The sequence below is a fragment of the Platalea leucorodia genome (assembly GCF_965183815.1).
Source record: "Platalea leucorodia genome assembly, chromosome: W".
Lineage (NCBI taxonomy): Eukaryota > Metazoa > Chordata > Aves > Pelecaniformes > Threskiornithidae > Platalea > Platalea leucorodia.
This window is the reverse complement of record NC_138859.1, coordinates 768,515-795,265: the sequence shown is the minus strand read 5'-3', so window position 1 is coordinate 795,265 and position 26,751 is coordinate 768,515. Positions and strand designations below refer to the sequence as shown.

General features: G+C 42.4%; 1 protein-coding gene across 1 annotated transcript in view; it reads left to right on the top strand.

Moving 5' to 3' along the window:
* Positions 1 to 1,070: 1,070 nt before the first annotated feature.
* Positions 1,071 to 26,751, top strand: part of LOC309601552 (anthrax toxin receptor 1-like) — a gene marked incomplete at both ends in the record, with an annotated part of 106,109 nt that continues 80,428 nt past the window's right edge. The window contains 8 exons of the mRNA XM_082334614.1: positions 1,071 to 1,222; positions 10,468 to 10,539; positions 11,249 to 11,320; positions 13,843 to 13,924; positions 15,143 to 15,176; positions 17,078 to 17,157; positions 18,926 to 18,994; positions 21,085 to 21,165. Coding sequence (XP_082190740.1) covers positions 1,071 to 1,222; positions 10,468 to 10,539; positions 11,249 to 11,320; positions 13,843 to 13,924; positions 15,143 to 15,176; positions 17,078 to 17,157; positions 18,926 to 18,994; positions 21,085 to 21,165 — 642 coding nt within the window. The remainder of the gene's footprint in view (positions 1,223 to 10,467; positions 10,540 to 11,248; positions 11,321 to 13,842; positions 13,925 to 15,142; positions 15,177 to 17,077; positions 17,158 to 18,925; positions 18,995 to 21,084; positions 21,166 to 26,751) is intronic.

Genomic DNA, 26,751 nt, shown 5'->3' with positions numbered 1-26,751 from the left:
CAATTAGCCCTGGGAGAACAGGTGTGCTGCTATAGCCTGAGGGGATTTGAGAGGGAAGGCTGGGAGCCCCTGCTCCTGGGCTCTCTAGCTGAGCTTTTGCTGGTACAGGGGGCTGTTCTGACTGGGGTAATGCTCTTGCTTTTGAGCTGTCCTGCTCAGGTTTTAGAGCTTGTGGTGCTGTTTGTGGAAGGAGACAGAAAATGTAAGTGTAACTGGAGTTATGTTTTCCAGCAAGTTTTCCTGGAAGAGGGAGGGTTTAGGCTCTAGTGGCTGAAATGAGTTTCCTAAAGATAGTAAGAGGGGGAAGCCTGTTTCACAGGCACAGACGTTGCTTGATATTTCTCAGGACTGAGAAAATATGAGGGATGAAACCTGGTGTGGCTCGTCACTTCAAGTTTTGCAAAGCTACTCTAAGTTTTTAAAGGTCTTTAAACTCAGATGTTGCCTATGTGGGAAACAAAGATGTTTCTGCGGTGTGACTGCTGTAAGCAAACGGCTTCTGTGTTCCTATCTAAAGCTGCTGTGGTATGTGCTTAGTATGCTCGGTGCACGAATGGTACGCTTAAAACCAGAGGCTCCAGTCAGCTTCAGTTTTTGCCACAAGGTGGCATTCTCTGAGCTTTTTTTGCTAAGGAAAAATAAAACTTACCATCCTTAATAATAACAATAATAATTAAGGCGGGGGGGACAACGACTCAAACCCTCCCTGTATTTTCTAAAGTCTGTGACAAAGCAAGATTTGTTAGGAGGCTGCTCCTTCTCTTGCAAAACAATGGTGCTGCTTTCAGAGAGCTGCAAGGGAGACTGAGGGTCAAGTCCCTTTAAAAAAAAAAAAGTGAAATACAGTATTGTGCATCTTGAAATCTGAAACCAAGAAACAGAAGTGCAAGGGAAACAAGGGGCAAAGTCTTGCAATTCCTGAGGACAGCTGTTGCAAGTGGAGTTTTAAGGAATATAAACGTATATACATACACACATTTAAAGGTCATTGAATGGCTTTTGTGGAGAAACCTGTGAAATAAAGGAGCCTTGGAAGAAGAGATTTCTTTTTCTTCTCCTCTCTGGATATAATGGCCATTGCAAAGCAAAGCATCTTGAGATTTGGCTTCAAATGGCTCTTCCTAGCAACTTTTATGCTAGCCTGTGATGGACAAGGTGGAAAGAGAGAGAATGGTGGTCCTGCCTGTTACGGAGGATTTGATTTGTATTTCATTCTAGACAAGTAAGTCAGTTCTACTCTGTTCTTTTTCTAAGAAATCTTTCTCTAGGCATGAACTGGAACGGCATGTACTGATACCGAGGAGGTTTTCTTTGGATTTTGGGTTTGTAGAAGTCACTGTGTCCCTCGGGGACCCGTGAAACTCCGTACTATTCTGGCTTTGTTTTTGTTGTGGTGACTTCTTTGGTAGGTCTAGTATATAATCCCATTGTGCTCTGTAAATCAAATCGTTATAAATTTTGCTGTGGCTGATATAGAAACTTTATTGTGTACCTGACCCTGTAGTTTCTTAAAAGAGTGGTTGGGAGAAGGGCAGCAGCCTGGTCACCTCTGATTTCCCGATGAACCGTGAGGGCTGAGGCACTCAGGAAAGCAGAGGTTGGAGAGTTGTTATTGCAGGTATTAATTCTGTAGCTGAAAACGTGGAGGAAATGCTCGCCTGCCTGCAGGTCTGCTTCCCTGCCGCTTGCTCCTTAGCTCTGGACATTCTAGAGCAGCAACTTGCAGGTAAAGATAGGGCTGGGAGAGGTGGCTGCTCCCTTTGAAAGGGTCTGGTTTTGGCCGTTGTGATGGAAAACAGCTAGAGTGCCTTATTTAAAGAGAGCTTTCTTTTCTCTACGCTGAGTCACATTTTCTTTGTTTCCTGTTAATCAAATGCATATTTTGACTGCTTAACTGTTTATACTGAAGGTAACTTCCTACCTCACTCTTTTTCATCACCGATTGTGATAGTGTCATCCTCTTGGCACTGGTACATTTGTCTCTTCACAGGCCTTCAGGTTGTAGATGGAGCAATGTGAAATAGATATGTGCTGAGCTTTGGAAAGCTTCATCTTGAAGCAATACAACAACTTAAAGTATAGAAAAGTACTAACTAAAATGATTTTCCTAATTTTCTTGATTAAGAGCAGCTATTTTGAACCAAAGGTTTGGAAATACTGGAGAATATGCATGCCAGAGCCATGGTACTGACATTATTAACCATAAATTTCAGAGACAGGAAAGTATTTGCAAGTTGCCAAAAGTGCTTGCGGATGAAGCTTTCTGACTGATTCTCTTGAGTGTTTTGCAGTAGCTCCCACATTCCATTAGTATAAATGACTTGGAATTACATAACACTTTATTACAAAAGACTGGGTAAAATGTAAGACTGAGACACTGGATATTTTAGTATGCCAGTTGTCCTAATGCTCCAGGGGAAAGATTTTTTTTTTTTTTTTTTTTTTTTACTTCATTCAGTGACAAGATCTACTTGTCTAATGCATTTTGGTGCTTTGGCTGCTCAGTTATTAGTTGGAATGCTTTTATTGCTACATATTAAAAAAAAACAAAACAAATAAAACAAACAAACAACAAAAAAACCCAAACAACAACAGCAAAAGAAACCCACACAACCAGAGCATGAATTGTACTGCAGACAGCTCTTGCAAACTGCATTTCTCTGAAAGTTGAAGCAAAATTGAATGTTTTATCAAATCTGATGGATGTGCTGTGTTATACCTCGGAGCAAATGTAATTTTAACAGCCACTTATTTCAAGTTCTGTGCTGTCCTCTTACTGAAATGCATGACTTTCTAGGCTTGCTCAAGGGATTATGAATTTGGGTGGAAATATGAAGCTTGGCACAAGCTTTAAAGTAGGCAGGCTTACCTCAGTGTATGTATTGAGGTATCCAACAAAATCCTGCTTTGACAGTGACAGGATTCCTATTTCTGGGATTTTTCTGGTGCAGAAATGAACAGGGTCTGATGTAAAATCGTCCTTGGTCTCCAGTGGAATTTGGAGGAGAGTTACGGTGTTTCAGGTACTAGTGTGTGCGGTGTGGCGTGGACCCCATCGTTTAGCCTTTGAGGAGGCTGATGAGATATTTACTGTGGTGGAGCAGGTTATCCCGTATCCTTTATCTTTTAAACTTTCCTTCATTTCTCAGATGCTGAGATGAAGCTCTAAAAAAATCTTGTCTAATTTAGCCTGGGTTTTCTGCCTTCTAATTGTTTAGAGAATGTTTTCACAAATGCTGCTGGAGTCCTGAAGGCAGAGAGAAGTGATGCTTATAGAGGCCTTCAGGCAAACTATGAAATGATAATAATAGACTCAGGGCTCACTGCTTTTCTTTGAAATAGGTCTAAAAATGTTTAAAAGTTATCAAAAGTGATAAAGGACACTGAAGCAGAAGAGATTTACATTCTGAAACATGAAATGTTAATTTCAATGGTGGAAGAAAGCCATTAAAATATTAGGCAACCTACTTTCTGGGATCAAAGGAGTAATACAAAAACAATAAACACAGCCCTGGAAGTCAGCAGTGCTAGAGCCCTCTGCTGACCCTTTTGCCTCAGTGCCTGGTTGGATTTAGTGACTGCTTAAGTCCATTTAGCACCCTGTACGTGTGCTGCTCGTAGGACACGTTCCAGCTGCCACACTATACGCGGTCCTTGTCACAGCGCTGGCTCTTGAAGCATACTTCTGGCCACAAGAAGCCCATCAAAGTGAACACGTAACCCACTGGAGAAAGGGCATGAGTTACAGGCTGTTCTCATGAGGTGATGCTCCAGCTCCCTGCAATCTTCTCCTTGGAAGAATCCTGCAAACTTGCTGTGTGAACTGTTGAAGGGAAACCAGATTTCCTCCGACTGTCTGCAGACAGCTGGAGACGTGATTCCCTGCAGATGGCATGCCTAGAGGACCTGAAGCAACTCTCCCATTTCTCATGGTCATGAAGGAGAAGAAAATCCAGTATTCGGTCATTCAGAAATAATCCTGTTATGCTACACAGCCTTGGTGCACGTGTCACAAACAGAACAAAAGCTTGAGCGGTACCAGATATGCTTGCTAGGTTACAACAGCATCCTTAATCTCTGTGCGTGCACTTGCATGTCTTTCATCGCTTCCGAGAGCTCTCACACCGCGTAGGTAGCAGTAGAGAAGGCCTCTCATGCTGTGACCATTGGACCTCAGGCTAGCAGACTTGCGTTCCAAAAGTGATGCAAAGATACCCCAGAGGGCTGCGGTTCGAGTTGGGCAAACTCCTTGCCAAGTAAAACTGGAGTTGTCACGCTGCTGTTGGTGCAGTGCTCCAACGTTGGAGGAAACTAAGATTTGCCAGCTCGCTTGATATGCTGCAAACTTACAAGGACAAAAATGGTGTTACACAAAGACCTAACTTGAAATTCTGAGCTACCTGATGGCAGGTTCACTGAAGGAATTGTATTCATGTGAATTAAGACTGGATGAATCCATTTCTCTTGTGCTTTGATTGCAAAAAAAAAAAAAGTGGAGAGGGCTACAACTCAAGCTGTATGCTATTTAGAGTACAGTTGTATGCTATTTGCTATTTAGGTTATATGCAGGATCTAGGCAGGCAGAGTGCTGAGCATCTCAAAGTGAAGGTCATGCCAGGATGAGCCCAGTGTTGTGGAAGGTCAGGCCCGCTTCTCTTGGGAGAATTGTTGAGAGAGCTGGTCCCAGATGGCTTGTCCTTTTGTGTTACTGTGGTGCTGAGGGGTTTCATGGATTGAGGCTCCTGTAGACTGAATGGTAGCGAAACATATGGCAGAAGATGGTGCCAAAGAATTTACAGCCTGGATGCGAGATAAGATATAGGGCTTTTGTTAAGACGGAAAAATGAAGAAGCAGCGAGATGTTGATAAACATAAAGCAAACATTGGTTTTTGCTGATGTTGTCCAGTTATTCTAAAAATATCATCCCTGTGACTAATTAATGAAGACTATGACCTGCCCCCAACTGACATGGTATCTAGTGCTGTAGTACGTAAACACCCCACACACGCACAGTTGGAACATTAGGTAGAGTCAACTCCCAGATTAATTTATTTGCAGGTAGGGAGGAAGGGATAACAATGAGTAAGTCTTCTCAGTAATCTTTTGCCGTGTCCCCTGTATGTCAAAGGTGTTATTTCCTATGCTCTTGCCTGTTGTGTGCAAATAGTAGGCTTTTTATACCCATGTGCAGAAAACATGCAAGGAACTGTACATGTGTGAAAGAAAAGTTGGCTCTAAAAGGTCCTTGGCAAAATGAAGCAAGTAATCCAAGCTGTTTCCTGTGATCCCTTCGTTATTCAGCCAGACAGCTGATCTATTTTTAACCAGTTGTATTGAAGTGAAACTCCTGCTCTAGAGAGGCAAATAGTTGTTTCTTTGAATCTAGCTTTAGTTACCATGACTTAAGCAAGACTAAGCCCAGATTTACAACCAAGGTGTAGAAGAATATAGGGGCCATAGTCACCAGGCAGGGAGACTGACCTACCTGAACTGCTTCCAGTGGTGGTGACTCTTCCCCTGGGAAACACGAGCCCTCCAACAGAGCTAACCACAGCACCCTTACAGAGCTGAATAATATTCTAGCTGCTCTAATCTGAAGAAATGCAAGCCTTTAGTAGGTAATGCTAAAATGGAGTGTCTGTGGAAATAGATGCAAAATGATCTCTGGTCTTCATTGACCTAGTCAGTGATTCCTTGATTGGTTTTCTGGAATCGCAGGCCTGAATCCAGAGCAATGTATGCGTTTCGTTTGGGTGGCAGGGGGTTGCAAGTATATGGAGGCATAGCTTTTCTTTGTTTTAGCATGAGGGCTGAGGGATGCTAGCAAGGTAGCATGGAGGAATTTGTACGTTCTTGTGTCTCTGCTTGTTGCCTGAAGGAGTGTAATTCACTCCTAAGCCTGCTGTAGGCATGTGATTGCAATGAGCTAAGATAGTACGTGAAATCCTTGCCCGTCAAGACCTGTGTACATGTTTTTAGCCAGTGATGAATCTAAGGTTAACTATTCCTGGTAAAAGGGGTGGGTGGGAGCTGCCTTACATCCAGGGTTAAGCGTGTGGCTCCAGCACTCTGCACTTTATCTACTGCTTGGTGTAAATTCAATCCACAGTTACTTGCTTATTATTTGTTTTTTTTATGTATCCCCTGCCAATCAGGAAAAGAAGAATGTTCTCGGACTGTGTTTAGGCTTAGAAGCTTATCCTGCTGTGAACTGGACCCCTGTAAACCCTGTAATCTCAAACGTTTGACACTCTGGTGAGCTGTCTTGTGTGAAGTGTGGCACAAGATAGTAGTGTTTCCGCAAAGAATTGCATCACCTCTCTGACATCTTTGTTATGTAGTGTTTCCAAAATTGCTCCTGAAGTATTTGGAAAGACAAAGGACACTTCTTGGCTTGTTTGTGTTAAAGAGCTCAATAAAAAGATGCTGCAAAACTTCTTGGGTCAATGCCACCTCTGACAGCTATGAGACTTCTTGAAGTTAGTCCAAAACTGTGGAAATGTAAGGAAAATTTAGATCAACTTCAGTCTCTGCATCAGGTATTGTTATGTGCTCCTGTCAGCTGCAGTGCACGTAACTGGTGTGAAGTCTTTGTATAACAGTTTGTGGGCTTGATTCTGTTTTCTTCTAGTTTGCGAATTAAATAAAGCCATGGGTATTCTGAGAAGGTGCAGTGGCAGAAATGGAAATAAGGAGTCTTATAAGTACAAGAAAGTCAAACTGTAAGGAGGTTTGAGTTCCCGCAGCTTTGGGTTACAGTGCATCTTGTCACAGTGAGTAGGAGAAAAGCAGCTGCTGGAGGGCAGGGTTTAGCCAGAGTGTGGCTCTCTGTCTGGAACCACTGAACGACTGGTTCTCTCACCCTTGGATTTTGTTTAGATGTACGAAATTCCAGCACAGTTGACTGCAGAGTGTATCATTCTCTTGTTAAAGGCATAATGGTTTACTTAGTCTTAATTTCCCTTTATTGGGCTTTTCTCCAGCAAGAGAATTTGGCATCCTCAAGATGAGCCTTTTCTTAAATTGCAAGTTTATAACATCAACCATTCAGCTGCAAAGTGTTGGCTCGCTGATCATCTTGTTTCTCTTTGGGAATATGAAGAGGTAACGGTTTTAAATTTGGCTTTTATTGTCTTACAGTTAGGCTTTAGAAATACTTGTCCTATTAAGAGTTCTTGGCCTCCCTTATGAGAGGCTTTACAAGTGACAAGTGTCTTTTACTGCAGGGCTTCCAAATAACACAGCCGAAAGCTGTGGAGGTGAACACTGTAAGCTAATGCTGGTTTTGTAAACCTTCTGTTGACTGCAAAGAGGTTACTTTTATTGGTTTTGTCCATTTTGTGCCAAGTGAAGACTGTAAGAAGTCTGAAGTGTGTTTCAGAAAATGTATTTTATGTATTAGAGGAGTACTTTTTTCTAAATGCGGACCTAGGCATTTATAGCCACTGACACCTGGGCTTGAGTAGATGGAGAAATTAACTGCAAGTAGACTGCAAGCTGTCTAGCTACAGATGGAAAACTTGCTGTGCTAGAAGGAACGATGTATGGTCAGCAAAAGTGTGAGCCTTGTTTTGGGACCCTTTTATAGCTTGCTCTGGTAGAGATGAAGAGTAAACGGATTGCAGACAATTCCAATTGCCCCAATTCAGTGCCTTTGGAACTGAAAGCAGAAACAGGCCTCCTTTTGTGGGATAGTGGGGTGGTTTTTATGATTGTAGCAATGGCAAGAAGTTTCCTTAAAACAGACATTTAACATTCTGCTGCTCTCGAACTTCAGGTTGTTCCTCTCGTGTGTTAGTAGATGTGCGGGAAGGTTTCATGGAAAAAGAGCTGTAACTTCAGATGCTTGGAGTTTTGTTCCAGAGGGCATGAAGATGGGACTGTTGGTGGGAGAACAGAGCGAGGATGATGAAGGGGAGGAGGTACAGCAGAAGCTGAAGCCATGCTTGTGTGAAGAATTAAGAAGAACTGCTTACCTGAAAAAACTGCTCAAACTATTTAAGACCAGCGGAACAACAGTTGCAAAGGCAAACGCTTAAACAGGATGTGCTATTGACTGGCACATCATTGAACTGAGCTATTGGTTTTTAACCTTTATTCTGGCAAATGCTGTTTTCAAAAAATGCATGACTTCTCGGAGGCATGGAAAATGACAGGAGTTTTAGATGACGACCTACATACCTTATGTGCTCTGTGGCTGGATCTCATTCCCAGCTGCCTTGCTGCAATAGTAATTTTAAGTGATGATCAACTTTTGTTCAGAGGCTTATAATGAAGGGGAGGAAATAACCGTACTTTTAAAGACTAACGCAGCTTCTCGGGCAGTGTCCTGTTGTAAGTGGGGCTTAGCTAGAGCTCCTGTGTTGGCAAAGGCTGAGAGCTAAGTGTTCCCTTAACATGAAGAGTAGTGTAGTCATGGCTAGGAGAAGGTTGGTTAGGGTATGCTTGTGAAAGGGTCCTAACTTCCCATATCTGCTACCAGATGGTTCAAGAAGGCATGTGAAGCTCTAATGAGGTGCGCTTTTATTGAGAGGTGGATATATAGGCTAAAGCAACATACATTTCACTGAAGGAGGTAGTAATTGCTTTATGGTTAACAAAGCCTTGGCTTCATGTGTCTTCTGGCGACTGATGTCTCCATTGCTATAAAGTCAAGTGTTTCTTTTATGCCTCACCATAGAAAGACAATAAATATTTATTTTCCTGGCCAGCTCTGGGAAATGATTTGGGCTATTTGGCATTGATGGGACTGGAGTGCCTCATATTCAAGCTCTGAGTTTTTCCATCTGAGAGGAATTTGCACCTGGGGTTGAGCTTTGTATGTCTCTGTTCTATCAGTTTGCAGTTTGGATGCAGCGGGGGTTAAGTTTCTTGTTTGAGAGCGAGTCCTGATGTACCTCACCCTTCTGTTATAAGACACCAGTTTTCCCACTGTCTGTGTGGTTTACAAGACTCTTGTTATTGGTGTTTCTTTGGTCCTCTCTGAACACATGCATGGAGAACAAGTAATGATTTCAAGTCCTGGTCTGATGAAAGGAGAGAGCGCCAAGAAGTCATCTAGCACTATTAGAATTTGCTTATGATCAAGTCTCCTCTGCAATCTGTCCCTTACAATCATGGACGAAAGGGGGGGGGGCCTGTAAGGTTGTCTTTAAAGAGGCACGTTTGGTATCAGGTCCTTTGTGCAACAAAGGCCAGAGCGTTCACTGTTTTTCCAGAGGGACCATATGCTCTTGTACCTGTGCAAGAGCCCTCGTTGCGTGTCATCTGAGGTTGCCTTTGGGCATATTGGGGTCATGCAGAGAAAGAATGGCGTAAGGTATCACAGAGCAAGTGGGTAAGGCCAAGGTTTTTACTGAATGGCTGTAAATGAGAGCCAGGTGTGGGAAGACTAGGGAAGGGAATTTGTATGACCTGCACAATGTGGTTTGCATGCTTGCTGTGCTGCTAGGAAGTGAAGTAATGCTATTTGCAGCCAGGCTGGGGTTGGCTGTACCAGGTGTGCAGTACTTGGGTGAATCTATTCGTGGCTCTTCATTTGCATTCTCAGAGCTAAGGTAGAACAGAGTTGGGTCAGATGCCTTTTCTTTCTGTGAAGTGAAAAAACATCTTCTCAAATGTTCATCTTTTCTTCCTCAGGCTGCAGATCAATGAATTTTCTGTTAAAGCTGGAATGGTTATTTCCCCTATAAATATTTTTAATTGTAGTCAATGAATTAAATAAGTGATGACACATTTATTTTCCAAGTCTAGGCAGGAATTTTTTTCCAATATTAATATTCCAGTGTTCACAGAAGTGTTTATGCCAGAAGGGGCATTTAGTGCTGAAAGATTCTGATTAACCTAATTTTTTCCTGGTTCTTACAACATAAGGAAGAATAATCCAATCCCATTATAGTCCATGGCTTATTTTCCTGAGGAGCAAAATTACTTTGTTTTGCCTTTAACTGAGGTGTGGAAGAATTAGCCAGAACAGTCGAGAAGTGGACCTGAGGTGTTTTACTTTTCACAGTCTCTAGCACAGTGGAAATGCTAGAGAAGTTTAATAATCTGCTCCTCCAACTGCATTTTATTCTCAAAATACACTTGAGCTAAAAGCTCTGCATAATGGTATGGCAAGTGGGTTGGTGGAATTAATCTAAAATACTGTGCAGAGAGACAGGTCTTCACTCACACAGGGTTTATTTGTTTAGGGCTGTGCCTAAGGTCTAGCGTAACTGCCACATGTTATTGCAAAGTGTAGCCTCAGACACTTGCATGGAGTGTAAATTATTCTTGCTTTTCAAAGCTAAAGTAGGAAATGTCATTTACAGTTTAATATCTCTTTAAAGGAAGAATATGGACAGTGATTGTTAAACAAAATAAAAACAAATGACTAGCTGAGCAATGTGTAACAAAACATTAGGCTGGGAAATCTACAAGAACAGCAGCTAAACTAATCTCTCCTTTAATAATTGTTTCCCTAGATCAGGAAGTGTCCTGCACCATTGGAATGAAATATATCATTTTGTGGAACATTTGGCCCGTAAGTTTATAAGGTAAGAAGTGCTGCTTTGCAGATAACCAAATGGAGAGGTGTGTGTGTGCCAGCGGCTAGGGGACGTGCTCTCAGTCGCAGTCAGTAGCGCATGCTGCTTTCCGCCGGGGGACCTGGTGAAGAGGGAGTTCCTAATGCTTTTCTCAGATCATCCCATTGGCTGCTTTTCCCCAAATTTCTGTCACGCAGGAAATAGGAGCAGATAAGCTAATTGTTCCCTTTTTTCCTGCCTGACTTCCATGGATCAAATCGTATTTTTGTGGGGAAGGAATCCTCTTGTTTCTGAGATGGCTGGCTCCTGCCTGAGGGACAGAAGTCTGGGTCTGCAGGGAGAGGCCTGAGGCTGCAGCTTTCAGGCACTGAATGCCTTGAGACTGGATGAAAAAATCCCCCAGGCCAGTGGGTGGAAAGTGGTATGATAAACATAATTAGCCTTCCCTTGTCTCCATGGTGATACCATATGCACTTAAGCCTTTCTTGCTTTAGCAATCTTAAGGTCATGATGCAAGTGCCATTTATATCTTTTAGAAGGAACCCTTGCGGTTTGCCTTGACTAGGAAGGCCCAGGGCAGAACACCTTTTGCTGCTCAGTCCTGTCTTTCATCCTGTTGAATTATGATCTAGATAGCAATCAGTGTCCTGTGTGTTTGGTGTTACACATATAGTAAGCTCTGGTCTAAGATTTACTTTTTTTTTCTCTCCTACTCCAGCCCTCAGCTGAGGATGTCCTTCATTGTGTTTTCAACTAGAGGGACAATTCTAATGAGGCTAACAGAAGACAGGTAAGAAGAGGTTTAAAGGTACACAGCAGCTTGTTGTAGCTTCCTTCACTGTCCTTGCTCAATTATTTCCAGTCCATTGTGAGCGGTGTTGTGGCACCTTTGTGCTTCTCAGTTTAATTGTTTGAATCACCTGCCTATTTTCATATATGACAGTCATTCTGCTAGAATGCCTTAAGGCCTCTTAAGGCAGAGGTTGCCTTCTTAATTTTAACTTCTAAATGTCTTTCTGTCAGCAGTTAGGGTTTTAACTCAAACTGCCTTCCACAGATTTTCAGGCTTTTGTCGGAGAGCACGAGCCTTATTGCCTTTGAAACATCCTTAAGGATTTTCTTCTGCAAACAAATAGGTGAAACTCCCTTCCCATAAAAACAAACTTGAAAGGGGTAGGTGATACCCGTACTCTTGAGGTAGAGGTGAACAGGATTTCTGTGGAGGTCTGAAGGTATGTTATAGGCAAAGAGTGTTTAGGATGGTTTGCAAGGGTGTATATTTTTTGGCAATGAAAGTTTGATTGCCATGTTCCTGAAGCATGTTCCTGTCATCCCCTTGTAGATCCCCAAGTTAATCCCAGTAGAGTCTATGGGCTGGATTTTTTTAACTCTGACTTCAAGGAGAGCTCAATGAGGTCCTTTAATCACTCTTGCTTCCTCTCTTAACTTCATTGCCACGTGGAGCAAAAATATATGTAACATATGTGAAGACTGTATAAGTCAGCATGTGTTTTACATATTGGATGTCTATGAAGTTGCATACCAGAGCAGCTACTATAGAGGAATGAATAGGAAACTGGCTGCTTTCCTAGAGAGCAGTCCACATACCTACCAACCTTGAAAAATGCCATTAAACCCAGCCAGCCCAAGCATCTCTCGCCACTTACTGCAACAATAAGTATAAAGAGAATTAACCGTATCTAACTTGGTGCCAGAGGAAAACCTGTTCCCTGCCTCTCTCTGTCTCCCACCCTGTGAGCACACCCCATGGCAAAGATCTCTAGTCTGTTAAGGCTCTAAGCAATGAGACTTAAGAGTTTCCCATGTGGAAATGTATTTCATATTTATCCAGCTGTCCTAGAAATGTTGACTGGGAACAGGATATTGATATGGTATTAGTCTAAAAGCCAGCTGACTGGAGAGCTGCTGGTTTTTGTTGGAGAACTGACAAACAAGGTGGAGGCTTCATGCTGGTCCTTTAGTTAACGCTGGCCTTTCATCATAGGGAAGCTGGAGTAGTGGCAAAACCAATTCTGCCTTGCCTGTGCCTCCATGTGGTGATCAGCATCTGAACGTGAAGACTGAGGGTGCTTAGCATCCCTTTTAGAAAAACTCTGTGCATCTAATGGGACTGGATTGGCATATTTTAAAGACCTTTGCTGTCTATTTTAAAATTTCGGTGTTTGTGTTTGAAAAATAGTTCTGATCACAGGGAATGATCTTGATTTTTATATTCAGCTTTGGCTTGGTATGTGCATGGGTAGCTGAAAGGAGGAAATATCTGCCCCTAGCCCACCTATGATATACAGCTCAGTGTCTAACTAGTCTGGGATATCGCAGGTACACAATGAGTTCTTGAAGGTTTGGTAATTCAACCTATTGCAAAAGCAGATACTCTTTTCTCCCCGTGGGAGTCACTGCTCTGTAGAGTGGCTAATGTTAACGCACTGCAACAGTCAGCCTCACAAATATGAGATAAAGTATGTGGTGCTCACAATCTGGATTTTCTGAAGTAGTTAAAATATGCAGGGACACAACTGACTTCTGGCATTTGGTCTTGCGATGTCCGTGTGGTCCTGCATTCAGTGACCGAATCTGTTTCCCATGAAGATTGTATAGTTTGCTCAGAGATATACCCCACACATTGCAGGGTTTTATCTTGGTATTAAAGACTTCAGGCTTCCAGAGTTTGGTGTCTGCAACTCAGTGGAACAACAAATGGGTGCCCACCCCACTTAGCCTGCAGTTGATCTGTCACTGTGCCTGGGATTTCTAAAAAAATTAAAACAGATACCCTGAATCGGAATGAGCTATTGGGAAAGGCTTTAATCTTCAAGTCAGTTTGAACAGGAACCGAAGGCGTAATGCCCAAATAAACTGGAGTTGCCAGGATGGTTTGAGACTGTAATTTTTTTGTGGCTGTTTGATTACATTTGTATAGTCAAGTCAGCAAGCGTAAGTGAGGAAAGTGAGCAAGTCAGCTGCTCTGCTTCTGCATGAGAAGTCTGACCAGGGTTACACAGGGAATATTTATTTAGAAAGAAATGTATGGATATTGACTTAGGGGATGCTGCTGTTGTGGTGCTTTCCCCAGGCTGTGGGAACACTGGGAGCACATCTGCTCTGTTTTCTGTATCCTTAGAAAGGTAGATACTGGGTAGATACCCAGACATTACCTTAGCCTATATAAACATTGAGTTAACTCTTTTTTTCCCCTCTGTGTATCTGGTTCTGCCATGCATGTCTTCGCCTGGATATCAACTCCTGATAAGTTTGATCCTGGGTCTAACAATGCATCTGCATTCCTTTCAGGGAACAGATACGCCAGGGACTAGAAGAGCTGCAGAAAGTCCTTCCGGGAGGTGACACATACATGCATGAAGGATTTGAAAGGGTAACTAGATGCATGCTATAGTGCTTCTAGACTGTGTCTGGGTGCTCCTCAGGAAACGTTAAACAAAGGAACCTGGTTAATAATTCTCTGGTAGGTAAGTGGGGCTGTTTCCCTCTTATGCAGTAGGTACGTTGAAGCGTACACATTTGGTGTTGGAGCTGGTACAAGGGGGCTGCAAACCCTACTGCTTATCTTTCTTTTTGCCTTCAGCTTTTGTGGGGGGAGCTGCCTTTTCAGCTTAGGACAAGGTAGAAGGCTTTGACATTGCAATCCCACATGGAACCATGTTCATGAAGGGTGGAAAGCTGCCTAGAGTCCTGCATAGGTGCTGTAGCAGGCTTGTTAGAGTTGGGTGGGGGCTGAGGCCGTGGCTCTAACCTGTTCTCACTGGTGGACAAATAATGCTGCACAGAAGTTATTGCCTGCTCTGATCTTCTCCTGTATATTTTACAGGCTCAGGAGTTTCTCTAAGCCTGAACTCCTGAACCCCCTCCCACTACTGTACTACACGTGCATTTTGGGGGATTGTGGAACTGTCTGCCTATTGAAAATGCTTGTAAACACACAACAAAAATTCAGGTGACCTGAGAGATGCTGGCTCATAACTAGGAGTCCAAAACCAAATCCGAGAGTTTGGTGACTTCAGAAACTTTGCAGGGGAAGTTCAAAAAAAAGAAATTTAAATTCAGAACAGAAATGAAATTCATAAGCCAAATATGTTCAGGGTGGCCTACTTTTTAATTTTGAATTGATGCGCACTGAAGCGTTTGCTGTTCTACCTTGCAGAATATGCTTGTGCATGGATCAAGTGGGAGACAAAAGCATAAGAATATCTCTCCGAAGCTGGTTTATTTGCAGTCAGAGTAGTTGATCTAGAGGTGCTGGGGAATATTTATCAATGGACCTAGGGTGTTTCTCAAGGAGGAAGGTGAATGTGATTTTCAGATAGCAGAATAGTGGGAGACTACGTTATTATTGGCCAATGGCCTTAGGGTTGGTTTGACCAAGTTATGCTTTAGATAAGACCTTGAAGTAGCAGAGTCAAAACCATAGGCAAGGAACTTGTTCTATGAAGCAGGTATCTCTGAAAGCAGAGGTTACGTGCAGACTACCAACATGACATCCTCGCTGCCATCTTCTCTTTTTCTGGTGCGTGTGTAGATGCCCACAAAGTATTATTATTCATTTATTGCTAATAATCTTCTGATTTAATTTCAGGCAAGTGAACAGATTTACTATGAAAATGTTCACGGTGAGAGACTTTCTTGATCCATTGAATGTTTGTTTTTTCTCTTTCTTTTTGACTGATAACTCTCAGATTTGAAATGCAGCTTTGCTGTGGGAAAGGTGTGGGGTGGCAATGCTATTCGGGGTAGTTGTTCCTGAAAAGGGAAAAGAAGAGGTGGAGCTTTAAGGACCCAGAGCTGGAATGAATGTGTTTCAGGCCAAAAGTGAGAAGCCAGGCTGACTGAAGGTGCCTACTCTTACCAAAACTGTCTGGTACCTTATCTTGCTCTTTTTGCTTGAGGACTCAGGTAACCATTTCTTCTTCCTTCTGAAACATGTGGAGATGCTGTTAGGTGAAAGTTTTTTTTTCAATAAGCAATTATTAAATCCAGTAATAAGTGCAGACAATTGTAAAAATGTTTGTCCTTTCCTTTCTCGTAATTAATGTAAGAACTTTCTGCACTGCAAAGCCTGAAGTAGAAATATAAACATTGCTTTTTGGAAACCAAGACAGGCGAGCAGATGTCTGAGTGTAAAGCCAGTCCTAATGGTTTTGCAGGGCCACTCGTGAATAAAACGAAGTAGTGGCTAAGTCTGCACAGCTTTGGGACTCATCTGTAAAATAGGACTGCAGCAGAATGGAATAGACAGCTAGAACAATTCGATTTGGGATTGGTAATGCTTTTGCATGCTGGTATACATATTGCATGTAAGAGGTTGCCACCATATGCAAGAAGCAGTGGACAACTGGGTCCTCAAGTCTGAATGTTGGCCTGTGTATTTTGTCTTTGTTAGTTCTGGGTGTTTGTCCTTGCTCCTCTAAAGAAGCATTCATACCACCTGCACAGGTCCTAAGGCTCCTGCCGTAGTCAATGGAGGGAGAATGGCATCTCTGGAGGTCATTTGGGCTCCTAAGTTTGTACAAACAGTGCTCGCTTTTCTCCGTTTCCTGCAGAAAAAGCCCAGGCACTTAAGCCTAGGCACATCTGCAACATGAATGACCCTGCCTGTTGCTTATTGTTTGCCAAGCACTCGACTTTCTTGTTGCATCATTACCACATTATTTAAAAGTGAGGATTTTTAAGTTGAACCAAGAAGTTCAGGGATTGGATCTCTGTTGGGCAGTAATTGAAGAAGTTGCTTGTTTGGATTTTTCTCTTCAGCGATAGCTTGTTAAAGGCACAGCTACTTGTAATGGCAGGAAAATGCCCTAGATGGCTGAAGAAATTTAAAGGTTGATAATTTACATGCCTTGACATGTTTAGCTTTTATCTTTCCATAACAGTGTTTGTGCAAGATACAGCTACAGAGCTGCTTCATATCTGTAGCAAGTCTATTGTCAGAAATATGAATTAATTCTATTCGGCTGCTCCTGAAAACTGATACAAACTTGTAAAACCCAAGCTATAATCAATACAAGGGGAAGACTGCAAGGTTTAACTATGTTGCTGAAATATGTTACGTAGGAAGGCTGAAGATTTTTAGGGCGTTTTCCTACTGTATCTGTTTAAATCCCAATTGAGCTTTTTATCACAAGCTGAAAAAAATCTTTGGATTTCTTGAATTGACAGCATTAATAAAATCAGGAAATAACTAGGAATGCTTTAGGTTTTTTGACGACTGCAGGCTAATCTACTGGTCTGAAATATTGAAATAGTTATGAGGGGCTGTCAGTTAAAAAATCATTGGCACATCAAAGGAGCGTGGTATAAAACTGGTGTTGAAGGCAGGTGCCCAAGCGGAAAAAGTGTGCAGAAATTCATGTTTTCTGAAAACTGGCTGGCTGAAGGGAGGCAAGGACATGGGCTTGATGTCTGCTGTTTCTGGTCCTTTAAGTGTGCTAACAGGTCGCTAGCAGGATGTTTTCTAGGCTAGTTCAACAAATACAACTCAAAAACAAGGGACTAAAGAAGTTTGTGTGTTTAGGTTACAGAACTGCGAGTGTCATCATTGCACTGACAGATGGAGAACTCCATGAAGACCTATTTTTCTACTCTGAGAGGGAGGTAAGTGTCTTACACATTTTTTAGCCAGGGAGACAGTGAAATGTCTGGGCTTGCTGCTTGAAGGCAAAAGACAGGGAAAACCTTTTTCCCTACTGACAAAACTTCACTTTTGTGCTCTTTAGACATGAATCTTAAAGATAAACATTAACAGCAGCAATGCTTCTGACTCATCAAAACTGAGACTGTTCATGGGAGAGGAGGGGGGTTCAAACTTCCAGTTAAAAAAAAAAAAAAAAAAAAAAACAAAACCAAAAAAACCCCACCAAACCAACCTGGAGAAGGAATAGTTCACAGCTGAAAAGTTTCAGTATTTACTGGATTGTTCTGGGAAATACCTGAATCTTCTCACTTTGACTTTTCTTCTTTCACAAAAAGTAAAGAACACAGAAAGACCATTGTTCCTATAATCTTCTGTCACATCAGAAAGCCTTTCAGATGATGAAATCCAAAATTTCCACAAATGTTTCCAAGATTCAAGTGTGTATTCTCAGCATCCTCATTAAATTAATATATTATGCAAAATGTTAGATAAACAGTATGTTGAGCACTTGAAAGCTTTGCTCTATAATATTTCTACTGATGTCATCTCTGAAGAGATGAACGAACTTTCACTTGTCAGTCAAACAAATTAAGATGACCTAAACTTGGAAGATGGTATTGTTACATGAATTTGCTATGGACAGGATTTTTCCTCTCAATCTGTCCAAAGTGCAGCTTTAAATCCAATAACAACAAAAAGAATGGTTTTGTAGAATAAAATCAATATTGCTACAGCACAAATGTCATGAATCCAGAGTTCCCCTCCTTACTGTTCATCTCCTTTTCTTCTCTTCTGAAATCAAAAATCCACAAGAAAAACAAGTTTGTTTTTAGAGGTGAATGAACAAGTTGAGAGGTCAGAAGTGTTTGTTTTGGTTTGGGGAGGAACAGTTAGTGAGCTAGTAGAATGGAGATCCTGACCTCAGCTCTTACACTGCGAGTTGCTTCGGTTCTTTAGGCTTAAGTTTCTTGGTGTAAAACTGGAATGATGCTTTTCTTGTAAAGCACTTTGCTATCTAACAATTTGAACTACTACAGTCTTCTGATATAATCTGACTTGCTACCATCTTTTCTGGGAATGGGTTTTCAGTCAGGTCTTCCTGTTCTAATGAAATGTTAAATGACTTAATTCATACTTATGCAGACAGGAGCATTTAGAACAATTGCTTTTTGAGTAGTAAATGCAACTTTCATCTGTATGTCAATGAAAAAGCCTGGAAAAATTAAACCTGTTGATGTTCTCTGTTTGTTACTTTGAGATGCTGTGTAAACAGTGGGAGTGATACAGTTTGTAGCAGATGGGATGAAATGTCCCTTCACCTATGGATACCACGAGTCTAGACACAGATGTCTGAAACAGAAAGTACCAGAACATTTTTGGTTACTATTATACTGGGATATATCCTAAATGGTGAAAAGAAAATGGATTTAGTCTGTCTTACATCTGTTGGACAGGCAAATGTTAGAAAGTTGGAGAAGCTAGGAAGGTGAGCTAGTTAGGTATAAAAAAACCCTACCAAATACCTTGGGTTTTGCTTTACTAAATAAATAGCTACTCTAGTAGCAGATAAAACCTGTTTCTGGTCAGGTAGGAAAGCTTTTAAAGCTCTTTTGACAAGCCCCCCATTGCTGATTTTACAGAGAAAGACTAAATTTATGATAAAGACCTTTCAGAAACCTGCATCCCATCACATTTGCATCCATGTCATCCTGCCTTTCCTTGTTCCAGGCTAATCGGTCGCGTGACCTGGGAGCTACAGTATATTGTGTTGGTGTGAAGGACTTCAATGAGACCCAGGTAAATGTGGCGCTCGTTGTGTTTACTGGGGTACTTGGCAAAGCTGCATGTTGAACACAGGCACATGCTCCTAAATCACTTTCTCAAGACTTCTCAAGTGGTCTTCCTCTCCTTCTGTTGACTGTTTGACAGTCTGAAGTGTCTTGGTCTGGGTGTTGGGTTTAAGCCCCTTTCTGTCTTAATCTCCATATGTGGAGAACTGCCCCTCTGTCTGCATGCCGCAATGACTCTTGCTAATGGTGGGGAAAAGCAGAGGAAAAGACACATGAAGAATAGCAGATCAGTCTGGCTTAAGCTGTAGGGCAGAAGGGGGTTGTGGGGACTTTTTTTTTCCCCCCATAAAATTGAGGTATTGCCATATAACACTTCAGTTTCTGTCCAGCTTTTCTTTCACGGGAAAACTATGTTGCGAAAAGTAGCTGCCTTCGTTAGTGACACTAATATTCTAGTGTTTTCCCATTTGATAGTCTGACTTGTAAATTTATCATATGAATGCTAGTATGTCCATGAATTACATTTCACACCAAGTGTAAGAGTTGACGTCATATTTTTCTAACATGAATGAAACACTTGCACAGCCCCTAAGTGGAGTGCTGAAATACCTATTGAATAGAGCTTTTCCAGGGTTTAAGCTTTCTAACAAAGCTTCAAACAGTGATTCAAAAAGGAGTCAAAACAAACTTGGTTTAGAACAATCTTCTTTGAATCAAAACCAGAGACTAGCATAACCCAGAGTAAGTCATACAAAAGCAAAGAGGGAATAAACATGGCTAAGAGACTAGATCTAAAGTAGCAGCCCTCAGACAGCTGCTACTTGAAGTCATTTAGATGCTGAAGAAGTTAACTGGAATTAGATGACTGTGTCTGAAGTCCCAGAATGCACTAGGAGGAGGAGGGGGACTATAGGCAATGAGCTGAGGAAACTGTAAACATCTTGGTTTACAGAAGCTGCTGTATCTTGGCCAACAAGCAGTAAGCAGCTTTACTACCCTTCTTGGAGCAGGCAGAGGAAAGTTGCCTGGAGTATTTCTCTGGATGCAAAGCAGGAGGTTGGCAGTTTGGCCATTTGCTTGAGAAGTGGGAGTTCTGAGTGACATGAGCTGGAAAGGTGGAGCCGGTGGGGTTTAGGGAGGAATGTGTGGCTAGTCTGCTGCCTCCAATTTGCAATGCTACAGGAAACGCCAAAGAGGCCTGCTGGGTTGATGTTACCTCTGCCATGGGAGAGAATTACTATAACAAACGTTGGCCTTGCAGCAGTAAAACTTGATTCTGCTCCAGCAGATGCATGGAGAGCTCATTACTTCTGAATTGGGCTTGTATTTTGCCTTAACCCTTAGCATGCTATTGACAAGTGAACCTGCATGTAGCTCTTTACAGGTGATGTCCTGGTTCCCCCTATCTTACCACCACCTCATGAACAGCCCTCTTCCTTGGCATGTAGGCTTCCAACTGCTCTTCTGCTCCCTTTTTCCTCCACTCAGAAAATATCTCCTCTTAGCTCCCTGCTTTCTTCTTCTTGGCTCTCTAATGGTTGAGCCTAGGACAAATAGTGAAATCTCTGTCCTAACAGGGAAGGTGAATCAGGCCTATATCTCCAGATGGGGTATAATTTGCATTAGTCTTCTCTATATGTGAAAATACCGAATCATTTTGATTAGTTCCCTGGTTTAAATGATGTGTATGCTGAAGTGTTTTGCTGCATTAGTGGCCTGCCATGTTGATACTGTGGCCTGTTTTGGTCGGGGAGTTCCTGTGCTGGGTGATTTACAGTCGTGTTGGGGACAGCTTTTTTGCAATAAATATCATTAGGCTCTGGGTATCGGTGAAAGCCACGTTCTGTCTTGTCTTCAAAGTTAAGGGAAGCCTTTTCCGATTCCTGATATAGAGCTTTCTAAAATCAATCAGGCTAAAGAGAAACTTCTCAATGCTTGACAAACTATAATGCACTAGCAATCAATACAGAGTACTTGGAGTATTTGTGTTTTTTCCTTGCAAGTGGATGAGTCTGGAGAAGTCTTAGTTTGCTGCCTGCTGGCTAATTTATCTCATTCTTTGCATTTCTGTTTTATTTACTTTTACCACTCTGTCAGCTGGCTAGAATTGCCGACAGCAAAGATCATGTCTTTCCAGTGAATGATGGCTTTGAAGCCCTTCAGGGGATCATAGACTCTGTAAGTATTTTTAATCATGTGTTTGCACGTGTGCATGTTAGTTTGTGTTACTTGCACAGTTGAAGGTTTAGTTTTCCTGTGGTCACAAGGACCTGCTGACTGCTAATAAATCACTTAAACGTTTGGTGTGAAGAAACTGACCCGTGTTTGTACTAATGTTGCTACTTCCAGGTAGAGTTTATCAACAAGTCACCATACAGGAAGGTTTGAGCCCAAATATTATCTTTGTATGTCTCCCTCCTTGATGGGAAGTAACTGACTGAATGGACTAGGCACCTGGTGACAGTTTATGAAATGGCTGCCACAGACGGGGATGGCAGAGATGTGTCAGAGCATGTTCTGTATGAAGGATTGGGGCACTCTTTGATCTCCATCTTTCTGCTTGATTAGCATCCTTTCTGTCCTGATGGATGTGCTGCACTGTTTGCCTGTTTAGAATGGGGGAAGGGATCCTGCTATGTATGCCAAAATCCCAAAAACTTGGCTTTCTACCTTCAGCCTCCTGACAAACAGGCTGTTTTTCCACCCCCCAGACCTAGGTTTCCTGATTCAGAGTGATCAGTTCCTGGCATTCCTCTCGGGGCCGGGTCAGCACACAAGAGCTGGCCCTCCCCAGTGGCTGTGATAAGGGCTAGCAGGTCAGCTGACAGAGGGAGGGGCATGTGGACAAGTCATGCAAGTGGCTCCATGGCCTTTACTGGCAAATAAGGATGCCTCGTGAGGCATCCCTATTTCTAGCTCTAAAACTTTGAGTGGCCTGATACTGTGTCACCTAGGACCAACGCTTCCCTTGCCTCAGCAGGAAAGGCAATATATGAGAGGATGTGTGTGCCATTTTCATTGTAAGTGTAAAATGTGCCAAGCGTTCACTAGGAAACAGTATGTTTTCAGGGAGCTTTCAGTATTTTTCTGTTCCTTTTGCTCAGTCTTGTCCCATAACTGTTCTAATTAGCTTGCTTCCCATGGCTACAAAGAGGGATGGGAAATCCTTTTAAGGACGCATGTTTTGTTCATTTTGGTATAGGCTTTTTAGTTGATAAAACACAGATGAAATATACGACTTGAGGCTAGGGAGGGTAGGGTCACCAGGGGGCTCTCAGATTTCTGTGTTCACAGCGGTTACACACTGTTCTGACCATGTAGTACCAAGCAAATCTGTCCCCTCAGCGCAGGCTCAATTTTCCCTAGTGCTCTCGTGTAGATGGAACACAATCCCTTGCTTATTGGTTTTCCTGGCACTGTCCAAGTTTGCCTCGATTCTCTACTGGACAATCTGCCTACTGCCTCAGTTCTCCTGGACAATCAGGTGTTGCATGTCACTTAAGAAAGCAACAAAACAATAAAAACCCTTAGTTTGCTTCCCAGCCCTGCATTCCCTTTGCAGCTGTTTTTAATGAATTCCATCAGCAATTCTGCCTCCCTCTCCAGTTATACTGAATGGAATGGGAAGACTTCAGCCTCCAGGAGCCTAGTCAAGAACTGCTTGAGCTGACTGGAGCAAGATTGCCCAGCCCTGGAAAGGAGGGTCACAAGGAGGTGTAATTGTACAGTAATGAATCTGTGACCTGATCGCTTGCATTTGAGTGGAGTGATTGCAGTAGGCTGGGTAGAAAGGAGGTGTGTAAAAGGAATGGCAAGAAGGACATTAATCACTCTGTAGAATAACAAAGAATTGGTAGATTCCTGTTCTAGCTGGAAAATAAGTTCCCTCATTCCTTCTTTTCTTGTCCTTGCAAAGCACTTCTCTCTTGGAGCAAACAAACAAAGCATTTGTGTTCACAGGAAAGCACTTTAATGTTGAAAGAGCCATGAGATTTGGAAGCTTCTTTCAATACCTGTGTCAGAGTTGGTATAGCATGCATGCTCAGCCATGTGTAGATGGGATTGGCTAGGCTACTAGCTGCTGGTTGATGTAATGGGAAGGAAAGATAAAATGATGAGCCTGGGGGAGATTAGTGTTTGAAATCGCGCTAGAGGTGTGAAGACCTGGGTTTGTTCTGGTCTGCAGTGATTTGGTGTGAGCTGCCCTGTATTCCTGCTGAGGCAGCCTGACTCTTCTCTCCTCCCCTTCTCCTGAGGAGTAGATCTTTGCCAACCCTCTGTGTGTGCAGAGGCAGTGGACTTAGAAGTCCCTCTGGAATGAGGAAGAGGGTGGGAGCTGGGAGTGGTGGAGCTTGAGGCTGGCCTCAGCTGGGCCTCTACATCTGCTGAGCAAAGATGTTCAGGGTGGTGGGTCTGCAAATGTTTCGGTACACCTGCCCTTCCTTTTCTGTGGGAGCCAGCAAGTTTTAAGTTAGCAGCTGCAGGGAGATCTATTCAGTGCTTTCAGAGGAGGACTGTCTCCCACTAAGCACCGCCAAGCTATTGAGGCTGCGCCCTGGAGGCTGTGCTTAAATGAGCTGAAAATACAGTCCCATGCTGAAGTCATGCTTAAAAACATGATTCTTAAAGTGGGAGCTAAAGGTATTCAGAGCACCGTAGGTTTTGGTCCTTTCTCTCCTGTGAGCTCCAATGTGACCTTTTTTATTAAACAAACCAATTGCTTTTTCTCCCTCATTGTGAAAAAGCCACTGCTAAAACTTCAAGTTCCTCCATGTCTAATGGGGATTTTGAGTTTGTTAGGCGGGAGGAATCTGGGAGAGAAACAGACATCTGATTGCTGTAAGCTGGGAAACAAATGGAAGGAACTGAAGAAATTTATTAAACTTTTCTTTGCTGTGAAAAAATTCTGCAGATCATAACCTGTCAATTTAAAGCAAATAGAGCAAGTGTCCACCTACCCTTAGTATTTTTCAGGTCTTGCCTCAGCTCTTAGAACTGACATAGCAGTTCAAAGTACTCCTTCACCTCAAGGAATTTTAGCTTGGAAATATACTGTCTGTGAATACTTCTGTAACTCAAACTGCAGTGCTGGGTACATGTAGCGTGGTAACTTTTGTGAGAGCTTGATGTGAGTGTCTGATAGACAAAATATGAGAAATATGGCAATGCTTTTACGTACTCCTCCCGAGCTAGTTTTGCAAATAGATAAACTGTGCATTCCTTGATGCAGGGAGAGGGGTGAGACTCCATGAACTGGGGAGAGAGATGAAAGTTACTTCCTTGGCAAGACGTGTCCTGTATGTGCAAAATCTGTAACGTACATAAAATTTCCAAGTCAACTGTCTGCTTTACTGCTGACATGTAGCCTGAGCTTTGCATGTACACTGTCCAGGGTCAGGAAGCTCGGCTCTTTACACTTCTGCAGCCAGTAAGGAGGGGTGAGATCTCCAGAGGACAATTCAGAGCAGGAACTTCACATAGATATTCTGAATCTGTCTTCTGTCAGAGCCAGGCTTTCTACATAGGCCAAAGAGAAAGTCAACAACTCGAGCCTTGTGGCTTACCCATCTAAAGTAGAGGATGTGAACCCCCAGTCTCAACTGTATAGTGTTTCTCGGTACTTTTAGTGGTATATGATCATGCTTTCTACTTCTTTACCCCAAATGCATCTTTAAAAAGGACTTAAATATGTTTATTTTACTTAGCTCATGCAGATATTATTGGACAGGAAACACTTCATAAGTAAATTACTGTTTTGTAATTGGCAACAGACTTTGTTATTTAGTAATTCAACAGAGCTTGATAATAAGTACCTAGCCTCAGAGTGTAGGTCATTCACACTAGCACTGATTAGGCAGTAACCTTCTATTAAACTTCAGCATCCTGTTGGCTAATTAGAATGCCCAAATTTGGTAAAAAAAAAAATATAAGAAATATGCAGCTGCTGTGGTGAAGTAATCTGTCTGCATGCTTGTGGACCAGAATACCAAATGAAAGCTTCCAGCAGCTGCAGAATTTCACTCCCCTTCTTCCCTTTGTTTCTAAAATGGTCCAGGTGACCTGCAGGGCCTCTCCTGGCTCTTGGCCTTTAACGCATTGCCTGGCAGAAAAGCTGAATTAGGCACAGTAGCGTTAAATTCAGTTCTCAATTGGTAGAGATAAATGTGACAAAGCCATGCTTCTACAAGGATGTGTTGCATTTTTTTATTTGGCATGTCAGCAAATTTTAACAAGAGATCCTCCCAGGAGCCTGTGTGAAGCTGGAGCGTAATTGGAGCCCCATAGAGTACAACAGGAGACTGATTTGGGAGTCTGAGCTTGGTCATTAAGCGTGTGCTGCTAAAGGCTTGCTTGGTGAGGATGCTTCCTCACCAAGAGCGAGCACGTGCTTCAAATACTTTTCTGCATGGATGCCAAGGCAAGCTGCCTTGAGGGCTGCAGTTAGTTACCAAGTAAGCCAGAACTGTTGTAGTTCTCCCCAGGAAAACAAGGATGTGGGGTCAGCTCTCCCATGCACACTGCTGGAGCGGTTTACAGGCGCTCAGCTGGGAGATTGCGTCACCACTCTTGCGTGTTATTTTGCTTTCCTGGGGAGCCAGCCCGCAGTGAATGAAGTGCACCTACAGCCCACACAAGGCTGTCTAGTCCTCTGGAAGTAAGAGAACAAAAGATTTGATGAAATCTTCTATGATGAATATGTTGAAGTCTTTTTTGAATGTACCTTTATAATGAGGAAGAGATGTAAAGGAATTCTTTTGCAATAGTTACTGCTGCCTGATTTTTCATTTTGTTAGGGTGGGTGCTTGGAGCACTGGAAACATTATTCTAAAGCAAAATAAATATTGCACTTGGCACTGTAAAAAGCCATTAAGGCCAGCTTTTTATAGTCACATAAATGGATTGGATTGGACTGGAAGGGAGCTCTGCGTCATCTAATTGAGACACCTGCTATTCCACCCCCCATCTGAGTTGGCTTGCAGTATGAATGTTTGCAAATGACTGAATAGAAGTCATGAATTGCAAACTTAATCATGGGAGGTTTTACTTGTTTTTTTTAAAAAATGAAAGTATTGATTGTATTTTTCATGCATTTGTTTTCCAACTCATTTGCCTACTTCTCTTTCGTTTCATTGCTGAAAGGCAATGAGGAGAAGAAATATATATAAAAACTTCTGGGGATGCTGAGGGAGAGGGGGACAGAATCTAAGGGGGGAATGTGGAAAAATGTGAAAAGGTTCTCTTCTTAAAGGAGATGTTTTTCAGTGGAGAGGAAAAACACTTGGAAAAACATCAACTCTTAGTTGTGTTCATTAGCCCTGGCAGTCACTTTGGGAGAAAAATGCTTTATCTTCAGAGAAGCAGAACCTGGAATGAGTAAGGGGCAAGTGGTAGAGGACTGACAGGAGATGGGTGGATAGATAGCTACAGATGGGTACTTTGGAAGAGTGTTCTTACAGTCCTCTCTATTTTTTGTGTATTTTCCTTATTTCGCCTTTCAAATTCTTCTAGTGCTTTTCAGGTCAGTTCTCAACTGTTGACTTTCTCTTTTTTTCCACTTGACAGTTCCTGTATAACCTTGTTCCTGCAAATCTTCTTTCTCCTCACTTGTCAGGCTGCCAGCAGCTCAGACGGTCCTGGTTCCTTCAGTCCCTTGGTACTCTTTCAGTCTCTACCAGCCCTGCTTCTGAGTAACTCAAACTTTTGCTTAAAAGTTTTAAAAAAGAAATCATTGCTCTATCTGTACGTTTTGCAATTAGGTATTTG